The sequence below is a fragment of the Nansenia antarctica genome (assembly GCF_963989245.1).
Source record: "Nansenia antarctica genome assembly, chromosome: 2".
NCBI lineage: Eukaryota > Metazoa > Chordata > Actinopteri > Argentiniformes > Microstomatidae > Nansenia > Nansenia antarctica.
Genome location: NC_137675.1, coordinates 16,520,444 through 16,534,104, shown reverse-complemented (window position 1 = coordinate 16,534,104; position 13,661 = coordinate 16,520,444). Strand labels below are relative to the sequence as shown.

At 43.8% G+C, this 13,661-nt stretch overlaps 1 protein-coding gene and 1 pseudogene across 2 annotated transcripts; both read right to left on the bottom strand.

Annotated features, from left to right (window-relative positions):
• Window positions 1–586: 586 nt before the first annotated feature.
• Window positions 587–5,770, bottom strand: LOC308149870 (RNA-binding motif, single-stranded-interacting protein 1-like; annotated as a pseudogene). Its single transcript has 2 exons — window positions 5,581–5,770; window positions 587–1,594 (listed from the first exon to the last, which is right to left on the bottom strand). The product of its transcript is annotated as an RNA-binding motif, single-stranded-interacting protein 1-like (transcript).
• A 1,129-nt stretch (window positions 5,771–6,899) lies between these two features.
• Window positions 6,900–8,633, bottom strand: LOC308149869 (RNA-binding motif, single-stranded-interacting protein 1-like; the record flags this gene model as incomplete). The annotated part of the gene is made up of 2 exons (XM_080522751.1): window positions 6,900–7,959; window positions 8,614–8,633. The coding sequence occupies 2 exons, from the start codon at window positions 8,631–8,633 to the stop codon at window positions 6,900–6,902; spliced, it is 1,080 nt and encodes a 359-aa protein (XP_080378877.1).
• Window positions 8,634–13,661: the final 5,028 nt, after the last annotated feature.

Here is a 13,661-nt window from a genome sequence, read left to right as displayed (position 1 = left end):
ATACAGGTATGAGTAAAGTAAAGATATTTATTACTGTAAGGGTAAATTAAAGTCATAATGGTACAAATAAAACAGAATTAGAACTAACAAATGCCTCATACTCAAATAAACAATAAACTCATCCCGTGGATGGTTAAATAAACAATAATAATAAAAAGGTTTCAAACACAACGTATCACTAACAATATCAACTGAACAAAGTCTCAACACAATTATAACCAAATGAAGTATCAACTAAATCATAACAAAAAGATCTCTAATAAAGTATCACTGAACAAGATCACTAACACAGAACACAACTAACAAACTAAACCACCAGCAAGGCAACACAAAATGGTGGGAACTGTGTGAATGGATCACACAGCTCCTGTTGGTTTACTCTCAAGGTCTTTTGTAGGGTGTGGCATCTGATGATTGGCTGGAGATGATTGACCACTGCTGGGGATGATTGGTAATTATCACGGGGGGGGGGGGTGGATCCCCTGGACTGGACTTATGGCTGTTAAAAAGACATACACACAAATACACAGACACAGACAACCAGGCTACTCATATCCGTCACAGGCTCACTGAGGTCATCTGCTCATTACTTGCTTTGTTGACTATATGGAGAGGAATTGTTGGACGAATCCACCTGCTGCTGCGTGCCGTTTTCAGCAGCAGCCTGCATGTGGGAATACTGGGGGATGTAGGCTCCTTGCATGGCTGTGTTAGCAGGAATGTACGCGCCGCTGTTCCCCAGTGAGAGATGGCCCATCTGCTGTGTCATCATGGCGGTAGGCTGCATTGACATGGTGTGGTCCACAGAGGGCGACATCACAGCTGCCGGGTGTTGCATAATGTAAGGCTGATGGGCCATCCAAGAATGATTCTGCACCTGGTAGGTGGAGACAGGAGACAGGAGACATATAAGGAGACATGGCCGTCTGAGCCATCATCCTGTTAGTCAGGGTGTACGGAGACGCGTAATACCCATTCTGCATAGCGGCTGAGGATGGATCATAGGCCAGAGTCATCCCACCCAGTCGCAGCTCCGCCTCCCTGGGCCATGTCCGTCCGTTGGGGACAAACGGACTGTGACTGTGCCTCTTCCTCTGACCATCAGCAAACTTACAGAGCAGGGGCTCAGGGGGCGCCAAAGTTCCTGGCACCATCTTGATAAACTTCCCATTGAAGTGGGAGATCACTGTGTTGCACTTCTCTGTGGACTCCATCCTGGCGAAGCCCGCCCCTCTGCTGTTCCCACTGTAGTCCCTGAGGACGCGGGTGGAGACGACCTGGCCGAAGGGCCTCAGCAGGCTCTCCAGCTCCTGCTCGTCCACTGACAGGGGCAGGTTGGAGATGTAGAGGTTGGTAGGGTCCTGCTCCTGCTGCTTAGCCATCTGAGCTTGTATTCCACTCGTCTTCAGGGCATGGACTGCCTTCAGGGCTGCTGCTGGACTGTCAAAGTCCACAAACCCATAGCCTTTACATTTATTTGTTGTCTTATCAAGGATGGCCTTAGCCGATACGGTCTTGCCATACGGCTGGCAGAGTTTGACTAGATCCAGGTCGGTGGTTGCCGGGGGCAACCCGCGGATGTACAGGTTGGTTGCTTAAGACCAAAATAAAACCAGTAACATCTCACCAAATGAACACTCATTGCAAGCAACATATTTTTTTTTCATATATCTGACTAATAAACTACCTGTAAAAATCATTGAAATCTTTTATAGAAAAAAACAAACTTTCAATCGCATGCATTATCACATCACGCGGTAGGCCTACGTGTCCCATTGCATCAACTTGAGAATCCTTGGTAGAAAATACACGTCTTTCGTCTACCTATTTTTCTGTATCTTTCTTTTTTGGGAATAATTAGTTTAGTCCATTTACACCTTTTTCCATCCTCCGCCGTAGTAGTTTCTGTTGACTCCGTCTTCCACAGATGTTTGGTTGAAGCTGCAAAAGAGGGTCCCGGGTCTGGTCCATCAACAGCGGCTGAGACTGCCCTCAATCTGACATCTGTCATCGCCCACAGCATCCATTAGGGCTCTGTTACGTTCTACATTCGCTAGGGAGAATAAGAAGTAACAAAATACAGGTGTTATGAGTAAAGTAAAGATATTTATTACTGTAAGGGTAAATTAAAGTCATAATGGTACAAATAAAACAGAATTAGAACTAACAAATGCCTCATACTCAAATAAACAATAAACTCATCCCGTGGATGGTTAAATAAACAATAATAATAAAAAGGTTTCAAACACAACGTATCACTAACAATATCAACTGAACAAAGTCTCAACACAATTATAACCAAATGAAGTATCAACTAAATCATAACAAAAAGATCTCTAATAAAGTATCACTGAACAAGATCACTAACACAGAACACAACTAACAAACTAAACCACCAGCAAGGCAACACAAAATGGTGGGAACTGTGTGAATGGATCACACAGCTCCTGCTGGTTCACTCTCAAGGTCTTTTGTAGGGTGTGGCATCTGATGATTGGTTGGGGTTTGATTATTGGCTGGTGATGATTGGCTGGAGATGATTGACCACTGCTGGGGATGATTGGTAATTATCACGGGGGGGGGGGGGGGTGGATCCCCTGGACTGGACTTATGGCTGTTAAAAAGACATACACACAAATACACAGACACAGACAACCAGGCTACTCATATCCGTCACACTCCCCCACTTAAGACACAAACCCAAGGATTCGGACATGTAACAAATGTTATTACCACTACAAACCAACCTGTCCGCCTATTTTTATGCTTTCTCTAATCTGTAATTTTGCACTATGAAAACCCATCTCATCAAACGTTGATTGTGATTACACATGCGAGATAGGAAAACAATGGTTATTATCGGTGAACACCACCACCGGCAACAACTGGACCCTACATACACCTCTAACTTAACTGGTCTACCAAGATCAGGAGCCGTGAGTACGGGAGCATGACTTAGTAGCTTGACTCGGTATATCACCAAATATACACAGAAAACGCTCGATCAACTTCATCACCTCAACTTGCTGTTCATCTGACAAATTAGTTAACTGAGTGGGCAACACTTTCAACATTTTCGAGTTGCCCATTCGAGTATTCTGATTAGAGGAATGACGTGTCCTCAACTCCTCATCGGTCACGCACAGCGTCTCTGTCACAATGAATGCACCGCGGCCAGTGACTACCGGCTTAGGGACAGTTTTACAAGTCTCTTGACTAATTTTAGATTCCTCACTGGAGCAATAGCGTTTTAACATGTTCACATGACACACTCTAGTACTTCTCCGTCTCTCGGGAGTACTGATCACATACTCAGTGTCACTAAGACACTCACGAATCTCATACGGACCACAGAATTTCGCCAACCGCGCAGCGCCTGGAATAGGCAATAGAGCTAAAACTTTATCCCCTACATGAAACTTTCTAAAAACAGCAGTGCGATCATAATGACGCTTCATCACTGTTTGCGAACTAACAAGAGACTCTTTTGCAATGGTATTAGCCTGATGCAAGAGCTCACGAAAATGACTAATGTAATCTAACACATTCCGCTCCGCACTAAACTCAACTGAGAGGGACTTATCCTGCAGTGATTTGAGCGGACCGCGAGGCGTAGGTCCAAAGACAAGTGCCGCGGGACTGAATCCTAAAGATTCCTGAACAGCTTCACGATCTGCAAACAACATGAATGGCACTCCTTCATCCCAACTCTTCCCACTCTCTAGACAGTATTTACGAAGCATCGCCTTTAACGTCTGATGCCATCGTTCTAATGCACCCTGACTCTCAGGATGATAGGCACTGGAAACAACATGTCGTATCCCTAACGTTCTTAGGGCTTGTTTGAAACGCTTAGACTGAAAGTTAGTGCCCTGGTCAGATTGTATAACAAGAGGAAGACCGAATGTGGAAAAGAACTTTGTTAAAGCTTCCACCACTGAGCTGGCTGATATGTTACGCAACGGCACAGCTTCGGTAAAACGAGTAGCAGCGCACATAATAGTGAGCAAATACTGACTTCCACTTTTAGTCCTAGGCAAAGGTCCAACACAATCAATTATTACACGTTCAAATGGCTCCCCTATTTCAGATTTTTCACTTGCTGCATTTACAAAACATTTGTTTAATGACTGATCATCTACCTGAGCGACACGCAATCTCTCGCCGGTTACAGGGAGAGATAGGCTGTCAGCGGATGGTATGGTAGGACTCGGGGAGGATGGTAACTCTACCACTTTCTCCCTGGGAGAAACTAAAACAATCGGGTTTTCATTCCTTTCAGACAAGGCTTGCATAATCACACTATCGCAGAGAGAAACATCGCTATCCTCCTCTCTGCCTCGACTCGATTGTGCACGAGTTACGGCGCACACCGGAAACAAATCAACATTTGTTGAATCTTTTGTCTCAGATTCCCTGCATTGAGGCGAATCCAGTACCTCCAACGTAGGAGTCACCTTACCCCCAGCAATATCATTGCCCAACAAAAATGTCACTCCTTTAATGGGTAACGCTGGACATACAGCAACCGAATAAAAACCAGTAACCAACTCAGATTGTATGTGAATGCGGTGTACAGCCCGCGAGACATAACCCATTTCAATACCACACAACACAGCTTCATTTCCGCACGCAGACTGATCGGAGAATGGCAGGACACTACATAGAATTACCGACTGTGACCCCCCGGTGTCTCGTAAAATACGTACTGGACACTGATCTTTTTGTTCGCCCGTCAATGACACTAAGCCAGTAAATATGAATGGATCAAAACATTTATCCCTTTCAGTGCCGGTGGTGGTGGTCATCTCAATGTCAGAACATGATACCGCCCTAATCAATCCAATACCCTGCACTTGTGGTTCCTTCTTAGACAACTGCTGATCTTTGTTTTTAAGAATTAAACAATCGGCAATGACATGTCCTGGTTTGTGGCAGTAATAACATTCCCTATCTTCCTTCCTCGAGCTCTGCGTCCTAAAGGAAGAAGTGTTCACGGAATGAAACTGAGTAGCCGGCACATTACGAGGCTTCTCAGCAGGAACAGAAGGGAAATGTGTTTTGTGCAGGAGCATATACTCGTCTGCGCGCACAGCAGCAAGGGAGAGGGACTATGTTTCGTTCATTTAAATATACAACAATGCTATCAGGCAAATTTTGCTTAAATTCTTCTAGAAGAATTAACTCTTTCAAGGTTTCGTAATCATTTGCTTTACACGCATTGCTCCATTTATCAAATAAAATTCCCTTCTCCCTAGCGAACTCCGCAAACGTTTGGGTGGGGGTCTTCTTAAGATTTCTGAACTTTTGTCTATATGCCTCAGGAACCAACTCAGGCGCGAAAAATGGCGGCCTTAATCTTAGTGTAATCTAAACTATCAGCAACGGGAAGCGCAGTTACTGCCTCCCGAGCTTTTCCCTGCAACTTGCAGTTTAGCAGTAATACCCAAACATTGTCGGGCCAGTGTAAGGCGGCAGCGGCGCGTTCAAACGCAATAAAATAGGAATCCACCTCAGTCTCTTTAAAAGGAGGCACCAAAGAAATATGCTTACTGACATCAAAAGGTTTTGGGGTGGTACTGGGAGATGGGGCTTGATTGAGAGCTTGACTCTCGAGCTCTAGCTGTCGTAACTTGATCACTTTAGCAGACTCTATCTCACACATCCTCAGCTCATGCTGTCGGGCCTCAGACTGGGCTTCAGCCTCTCGGGCCTCAGTCCTCTCCTGAGCCTTCTCTTCTCTGATGGCTGCCCTTTCCTGGGCCTCCATTTGGAGACAGGCTAACTGAAACTGCTGTTTCGCCTCCTCTCCAAGAGCCCCAGTACTGGCACTACCAATAGGAGATGGGGCAAACTGCTCCAAAGTGATATCCACTTTTTTCAGTGGTGTCTTAAAGGATGGGACGGGCGTCTGAAGAAGCTCCTCTCCCCCTGAAGGTAGAGAGCCCCCAGACTCCTCCTCCCCATAATTTTCATCCTAGCCTGTTCAATCACACCCTTCTCAACCAGTTCCCCCACCAGAAGAAGTTTCAGCTCCTTCTTTGTTATCCTTTTCTCATATGTAAGACCAACGTGAGTAGCTATTTCTATCAACTCTGCCTTTTTGCATTCCTCCAGTTGTTCTATAGAGGGCTGGGTCATAAATTGTTCCAATTCAAACTTTCTCGTTGCCATGATGGTTATTAACTATTAATTACCCCAGCCAAATACCTTTTGTTAGATCCGGACCCTTTAACGGCGTTAGATCCCGGACGAGCCCCCACTTGTTACGTTCTACATTCGCTAGGGAGAATAAGAAGTAACAAAATACAGGTGTTATGAGTAAAGTAAAGATATTTATTACTGTAAGGGTAAATTAAAGTCATAATGGTACAAATAAAACAGAATTAGAACTAACAAATGCCTCATACTCAAATAAACAATAAACTCATCCCGTGGATGGTTAAATAAACAATAATAATAAAAAGGTTTCAAACACAACGTATCACTAACAATATCAACTGAACAAAGTCTCAACACAATTATAACCAAATGAAGTATCAACTAAATCATAACAAAAAGATCTCTAATAAAGTATCACTGAACAAGATCACTAACACAGAACACAACTAACAAACTAAACCACCAGCAAGGCAACACAAAATGGTGGGAACTGTGTGAATGGATCACACAGCTCCTGCTGGTTTACTCTCAAGGTCTTTTGTAGGGTGTGGCATCTGATGATTGGCTGGAGATGATTGACCACTGCTGGGGATGATTGGTAATTATCACGGGGGGGGGGGGGGGGTGGATCCCCTGGACTGGACTTATGGCTGTTAAAAAGACATACACACAAATACACAGACACAGACAACCAGGCTACTCATATCCGTCACAGGCTCACTGAGGTCATCTGCTCATTACTTGCTTTGTTGACTATATGGAGAGGAATTGTTGGACGAATCCACCTGCTGCTGCGTGCCGTTTTCAGCAGCAGCCTGCATGTGGGAATACTGGGGGATGTAGGCTCCTTGCATGGCTGTGTTAGCAGGAATGTACGCGCCGCTGTTCCCCAGTGAGAGATGGCCCATCTGCTGTGTCATCATGGCGGTAGGCTGCATTGACATGGTGTGGTCCACAGAGGGCGACATCACAGCTGCCGGGTGTTGCATAATGTAAGGCTGATGGGCCATCCAAGAATGATTCTGCACCTGGTAGGTGGAGACAGGAGACATATAAGGAGACATGGCCGTCTGAGCCATCATCCTGTTAGTCAGGGTGTACGGAGACGCGTAATACCCATTCTGCATAGCGGCTGAGGATGGATCATAGGCCAGAGTCATCCCACCCAGTCGCAGCTCCGCCTCCCTGGGCCATGTCCGTCCGTTGGGGACAAACGGACTGTGACTGTGCCTCTTCCTCTGACCATCAGCAAACTTACAGAGCAGGGGCTCAGGGGGCGCCAAAGTTCCTGGCACCATCTTGATAAACTTCCCATTGAAGTGGGAGATCACTGCGTTGCACTTCTCTGTGGACTCCATCCTGGCGAAGCCCGCCCCTCTGCTGTTCCCACTGTAGTCCCTGAGGACGCGGGTGGAGATGACCTGGCCGAAGGGCCTCAGCAGGCTCTCCAGCTCCTGCTCGTCCACTGACAGGGGCAGGTTGGAGATGTAGAGGTTGGTAGGGTCCTGCTCCTGCTGCTTAGCCATCTGAGCTTGTATTCCACTCGTCTTCAGGGCATGGACTGCCTTCAGGGCTGCTGCTGGACTGTCAAAGTCCACAAACCCATAGCCTTTACATTTATTTGTTGTCTTATCAAGGATGGCCTTAGCCGATACGATCTTGCCATACGGCTGGCAGAGTTTGACTAGATCCAGGTCGGTGGTTGCCGGGGGCAACCCGCGGATGTACAGGTTGGTTTTGCTGAGCTGGTCCCAGCCCGTGGTGCTGCTGTTGCTGCTGCTGCTCACCGTGCTGGGGCTGAAATCTGTTTGCTTGCTGTGACTCTAATCAATGCATTCTCTCAGCTTCAGAGATGGCAGAGTCCAGATTATCACCTGAACTCGAGCCTTCTCTTGGGATCTGGCGTTTCTTTTTGGGGCACTTGGAGTGGTGCTATGGCTACTTTATGCTGTTCTTCAGATCTCCAGCAAGTGGCATATTTTCTCATAAGCACCATTCCCATGGTTATAATTAAAGTGTTAGAACAGAAGGCTTTTTTCAACAACCATATCCTCCAACACCAGTGGAGGCTGCAATTGAGGACAGTAATTAATCTAAAGGAGTGAGGAATGGTCCTCTGAATTCTGCCTCCACCAGCCTCCTCTGGTCAACACTGCCACTTCAATAGTCACCTCTCTATATTCACCTTGCTTTTACGGACATTCCTTTTTCCAAAGACACTCTCTTAACTACAGTGTGTATGATAGATTATTTGGCCAGAATAACCCTATGTATACTGGTTACAACAACCAAACAATCTCACCTACATGCACAATTCATTTCTCCAGACTCTCAGCAAACTATTGAGGGAGAAGGGAATGTATAAAACTGATATTCAGTGTGTTGCTTTGAGTTGCATTTCATGTACGAAAGGCGCTATATAAATAAAGCTTTACTTACTTACTTACTTACTTGTTGTACATGCACTGCATGACGCAATTACATCACCAACATTGATTGAGGACACAAGTGGTTTTCGTGCATTTCTCTGTTAGCATAGTGCTGTATCTTATCCCAAATAGGTATAACATTACCCTCACTTGTTCATGAAATCAATGATTTGTGTTAAAATTGTTAATTTCTGTCTCCCTCTCTGCAGCTGATGTCCAGGCCATAGCTAGCATGATAGAGAAACAAGCCAAGATTGTGGTGAAACAGGAGGTGGTGTCTGAGGAGTCCAAGAAGAGAAAAGAAGCCCTCCTGGCTCAATATGCCAACATCTCAGCTGATGAGGAATATCCTTGGCTCAAGGCTTTACTGTCCTTGTTCGGTGTTTTGCCATTGTTTTGGTTGTTTGTGTACAGTGTTTTGCCCCTTCTTAATCATGTAAATGCCATATGGTGGTCTGTTAATGATGCCTGCAGTGTTCTTATGGGACCGCAATGAGTTGCACCATGTCCATTTCCTTGACATCAACACTGAAGCTGAAGAAGAGGAGCCATCAGGCGGAGCTGGTCTGCCAAATGAGAAATGTTTCCTTTCTATCCCAACTATTTTACTATGCTCACAAGGTTAGAAGTTAGGCTACCATTTTAGTGGTGCGTAGTGATATGGCTGTAATACAATTATTACTAGGATAAGTAACCTCACCTGGTTTACATCTATCAGGTAACAATGTATTTTAAGACGACTGACTCATTGTTTCTATCCAGGCAATAGTTATGTCTTAAAGCACATATTAGACAATCAGTTGGGGTGTAATGTGAAGCTCCTTCACTGTAAGAATCAGCCCTGTTCAAGAATACTAATGTGGAGGAAGTGCTGAACCGGAAGAAGCAGCAGCGGGACCAAGCCCGTGACGACTCCCAGAAGAAGAAGGAAACAGACAAGATGCAGCGCGAGAAGGACAAACTAGCCAAACAGGATAGGAAAGAAAAGGAGAAGAAGCGCACACAGAAAGGGGAACGCAAAAGATGAAACACAAAAATTACACTTTGGATATTGTCACATTAAATGTTTCATTATTGGACAACACATGTTGACATCTATTGATGCCTATCCCTTGTTAATTACATTAACATGACATCATTAGAACATAAACTTAATGCCTGAAATGTTTTACCCCGCATTTGTTTTCTAAATACTTTTCCATATGATTTAAGTATCCATGTGTGGTGAATAAACCAAGTGTTGTCTATGGAATACATATAGTCCTGCCTCAACTGAATATGAAAGCAGTAGCAGCTCAATGGCAAACTGCTGGGGAAAAAATATGATACAGTAGTCTCCTCCACTAGCAATTGCTAACCTGCACAAGCTCTTGCCTGTAACCTGTCAGTAAGCCTACTGTGTTGAAATACAATTGCAGAATTCTTAAATATGTGTATGAACAGATTCTTCTGACTTTACAACAAACCTCTGTCAACAGAGAGACACCTGGAAAATGAAATAATTATAAAATCAAAAGATGTATCCTGGAGGCCCTTTGCCTGGTCAGTGATATTCTGCCCTGGAAAATGTTTTGATGGCATACAGTTAGTACAACCATTGCATTTAATGGAGATAATAATGTGGACAGGGAAGAAATAACCAATGGATTTGTAACTTCATAACTCACTCAAACATGTATTTAATCTATGTACACCATTTGGGATGGTTTCACCAAAGGCTCACACATTTTTAATAAATTTAGTTTCGCCCCCTTTTTACTTGTCTATGCACTCTTTTTCGAGAATACTAACAAAATGATGGTTAAACCTCAATTATACCATGTACAATGATTGTTCAAACAACAATGGGGTTCATTTATAGCATCTTTTCAAATAAGCAAATACCATTTTCAAGACTGGTGCTTTATTTTATTTATTTTATATTTTTAACTAGAGAAAAAACTAAATACATAAAAGGCAATTTTCATGAAACATTAATTTCAAACAGGAACCTTAAAAAAAATACAGGAGTTTGAACCTTTTATTCCTGTAATACTTCATTGATAGTGGTCATCAATAAAACGTCGTTGTTATATGACCTTAATGTGTTCATATTCTGTAACTTGGGAATTAGCTAGTAGTGTGATTGACATTAATATAATCTATTTCAAAATAAGAATAACATCAAACAAGGGCAACCATCAATACATGTTCAAATTCCTGACCGAAACAACTAAATTACTGTGTTGAATTTCAGGTTAGACAAAACACTCAAACCTTTAAAAGTTGACGATTGATTAAAATTGTTTCCATTACTATGTTCACTCAATTTAGGAAAATGCAATTATTACTTATGATTAAGACCTTGGTGTGGGAGGGTGGGTAGGGGGAATGTATGCAGGTATGAATGTTGTGTATTTTGGTAATTGTTTTGTCATTGTCCTTTGTACATAAAATAAAAATAATTTAAAATATGTTTTTGAAAAATTTGATCACAAAATCAATGCATCCAAGATTCTCCTCACTGTTCTTGCTTTCAGCAATGTGTCCCATGTCAACTGTATGGTGAGGGCATTGGGCCTTCTCCCGGGGGCTGCTATCATCAGAAGTGCACTCACTGTCTCCTTGCTCGTCCAGCTTCTCAATGGTGGATTTGGGAAGGGTCATCTGTAGGGCACACCACAGGGCAGTGCGGGACTTCCTTGTGGTTGTATGGAATGGAATGGAATGGAATGGAATGGAATGGACTTTATTTGTCATTGCTACAGTACAGGTACCAAACAACGACATTTAGGAGGGGTGGCTCCCCTGGTGTTAGGAAAGGAAAAAGAAAACACATTTTAGAAAAAGCATAGATGCATAAAATCACAAGAAGGTAAGGAGCTGGTTTACATCAATAAAGGCTATGTACACAATCCACTGTACTATACTGCACAGATAGTCAACTAGGGTTGTCATATTGCACAAAGAGTATTTTTTCACATTATTTTAAAGTGTCACAGTTTGCAGGCTTGAAAATGTACATGTTTGTGCCTCAGCACTAGCTACCATACAATCCGTCCGGACTGTCCTGGGCCCAGAACTTAGGCCTTTTCTGTGTTCAGGGCCTTGACGGCCCTGTGGTAGAAGCAGTCCTTCAGTCTGTTTGTCTTAGCGGCCGGGGTCCTGTACCTCCTGTTCGAGGGCAGCTTGACAAAGTGTACGTGCCCAGGGTGGGTCGGGTCCTTGGAGATCTTGGAGGCCCTCCTGAGACAGCGTGTGTTGTACAGCTCCTCCAGAGAGGGGAGGGGGGCGCCGGTGATCTTCTGTGCTGTTCTCACGACTCTCTGTAGCGCGTTTCTCTCCGCTGTTGTGCAGCTGTGGAACCAGTTGGAGATGCCGTAGGTGAGGATGCTCTCCACTGCGCCGTGGTAGAAGGCCACCAGTATCTCCTGCTTGCTATCTTGTACAGAGGTCCCTCACTGCTGTGGCAAGCAGCTGGATTTTGTCTATCACAAAATAAGCAGACAAAACCTGTCATTTAACACCTTCCTGTTGTAGGCCTTTTTATTAGAACTGAGCAAGCTGCCCATCAATAATACATGAAGGCAAAAAAGATAGTTGTGCAACCTTCCCAGGAAAGAATATAGAGGGCGCAATTGAATCACAAATCGTCAGGTTTGTGGAATAATACAATATTGGAAGACATCATTGATAAATGCAGGATGAGCTTAAAAAAACTAAAGGAAGTGGCTCATTTATTACATGGTAGTGTTGAATTACCTCTGTCCTGCCTGTTGGACGTGTTGACAAATTCCTCTTCGCGTCTGGCTTGGGTAAAGTAAATAGCCTGTCGGTGTCTGTCCAAAGCTGAGAAAATGTTGGCATGGAGGGGGTAGCTGCGCACACGCTCCATTTGACCCAGAAGGCACACCACCTAAGATGTAATAAAACAATTAATACTACAGGTAAAGGTATGACCGCAAATTAATTTGAAACACTTGCTTTACTACAGTAGATGGGTGTCAATCTCACACAGCAGCTGTTATGTACATAAATATCCTATTTTGTGTGACTCTAGACCGTTTAAAAGACAATAACTTGAAATCTCACCCTGGCCTGTTCTCTTAACTGGTCCACTATGAGCCAGTCGACTCTTGAAGGGTGTGGTGGGATCTTGGGAAGGGCAATGCTGCTCACAGCTGCAATCCATTTTCCTGGATAGCTCTTGATAAGGATTTCCTCTGTCTAAAACAGAAAACATATTAAAGAAAATGTTACACCAAACAGTCAAACCATATATACAAAACATAGTATGCTTAGACAGGGTTGCCACACTTGCCTTGAAATAATTTTCCATACCACCTCTTGATTTTCCAGGTACCATGTTTTGTGATGATATCTAGACCGTTAAAACTTTCCGCCCCCGCCCGTCCACCACACCGGCCCACCCCCACGCCCAGAGGACACCTGACGACTTACTTGATTTAAAGGATGTGCCGTCTAGATGTGCAGTCTAGTCTAGATCAGCTCTTAAATGCTTAGAGATAGTTAGCTGTCTAACCAGTGTTTTGATAGCTCAGTGTAAATGTATTAAACTAGAACTAATTCCCAGCCTAGAACACCACTGGGCTGAAAAACTTGGTTCCCTAAAACTTATAGGTGATGGTGGTGATTCCAATTCATCAGAGCAGTCATACGTCATCTCCCTGTCATCAGAACGATCACGCCCCCTTTTGGGTGGTAGAATTGTTAGAAGTTTGACTTCTTTGGCAAATGCATGGTCTTTGCTACTTTTATACTTTAAAATAAGAAAACAGTATTGCTTTTTAGCTATTAGGAGCCCAAATCCGATGGCCAGTCAGGCAAACTATTTTATAGTGTCGTTGCCGATCAATGATCTACGTTGTTATATATTTTAAAAATCATGAAATAGAGGTTGATGTGTGTCCTTTCAGTCTGCCTCCATCTATATGTGGCTGAACGACCCGACGGCCTGAGATGTCATATAACCCTAACCTGACATATACAACTACCATATTGAATCTCCAGATAATGTATTTCTGACATCTATCACTTGCTGTAGATACCTTATTTTTCTGTTTTGGTAGT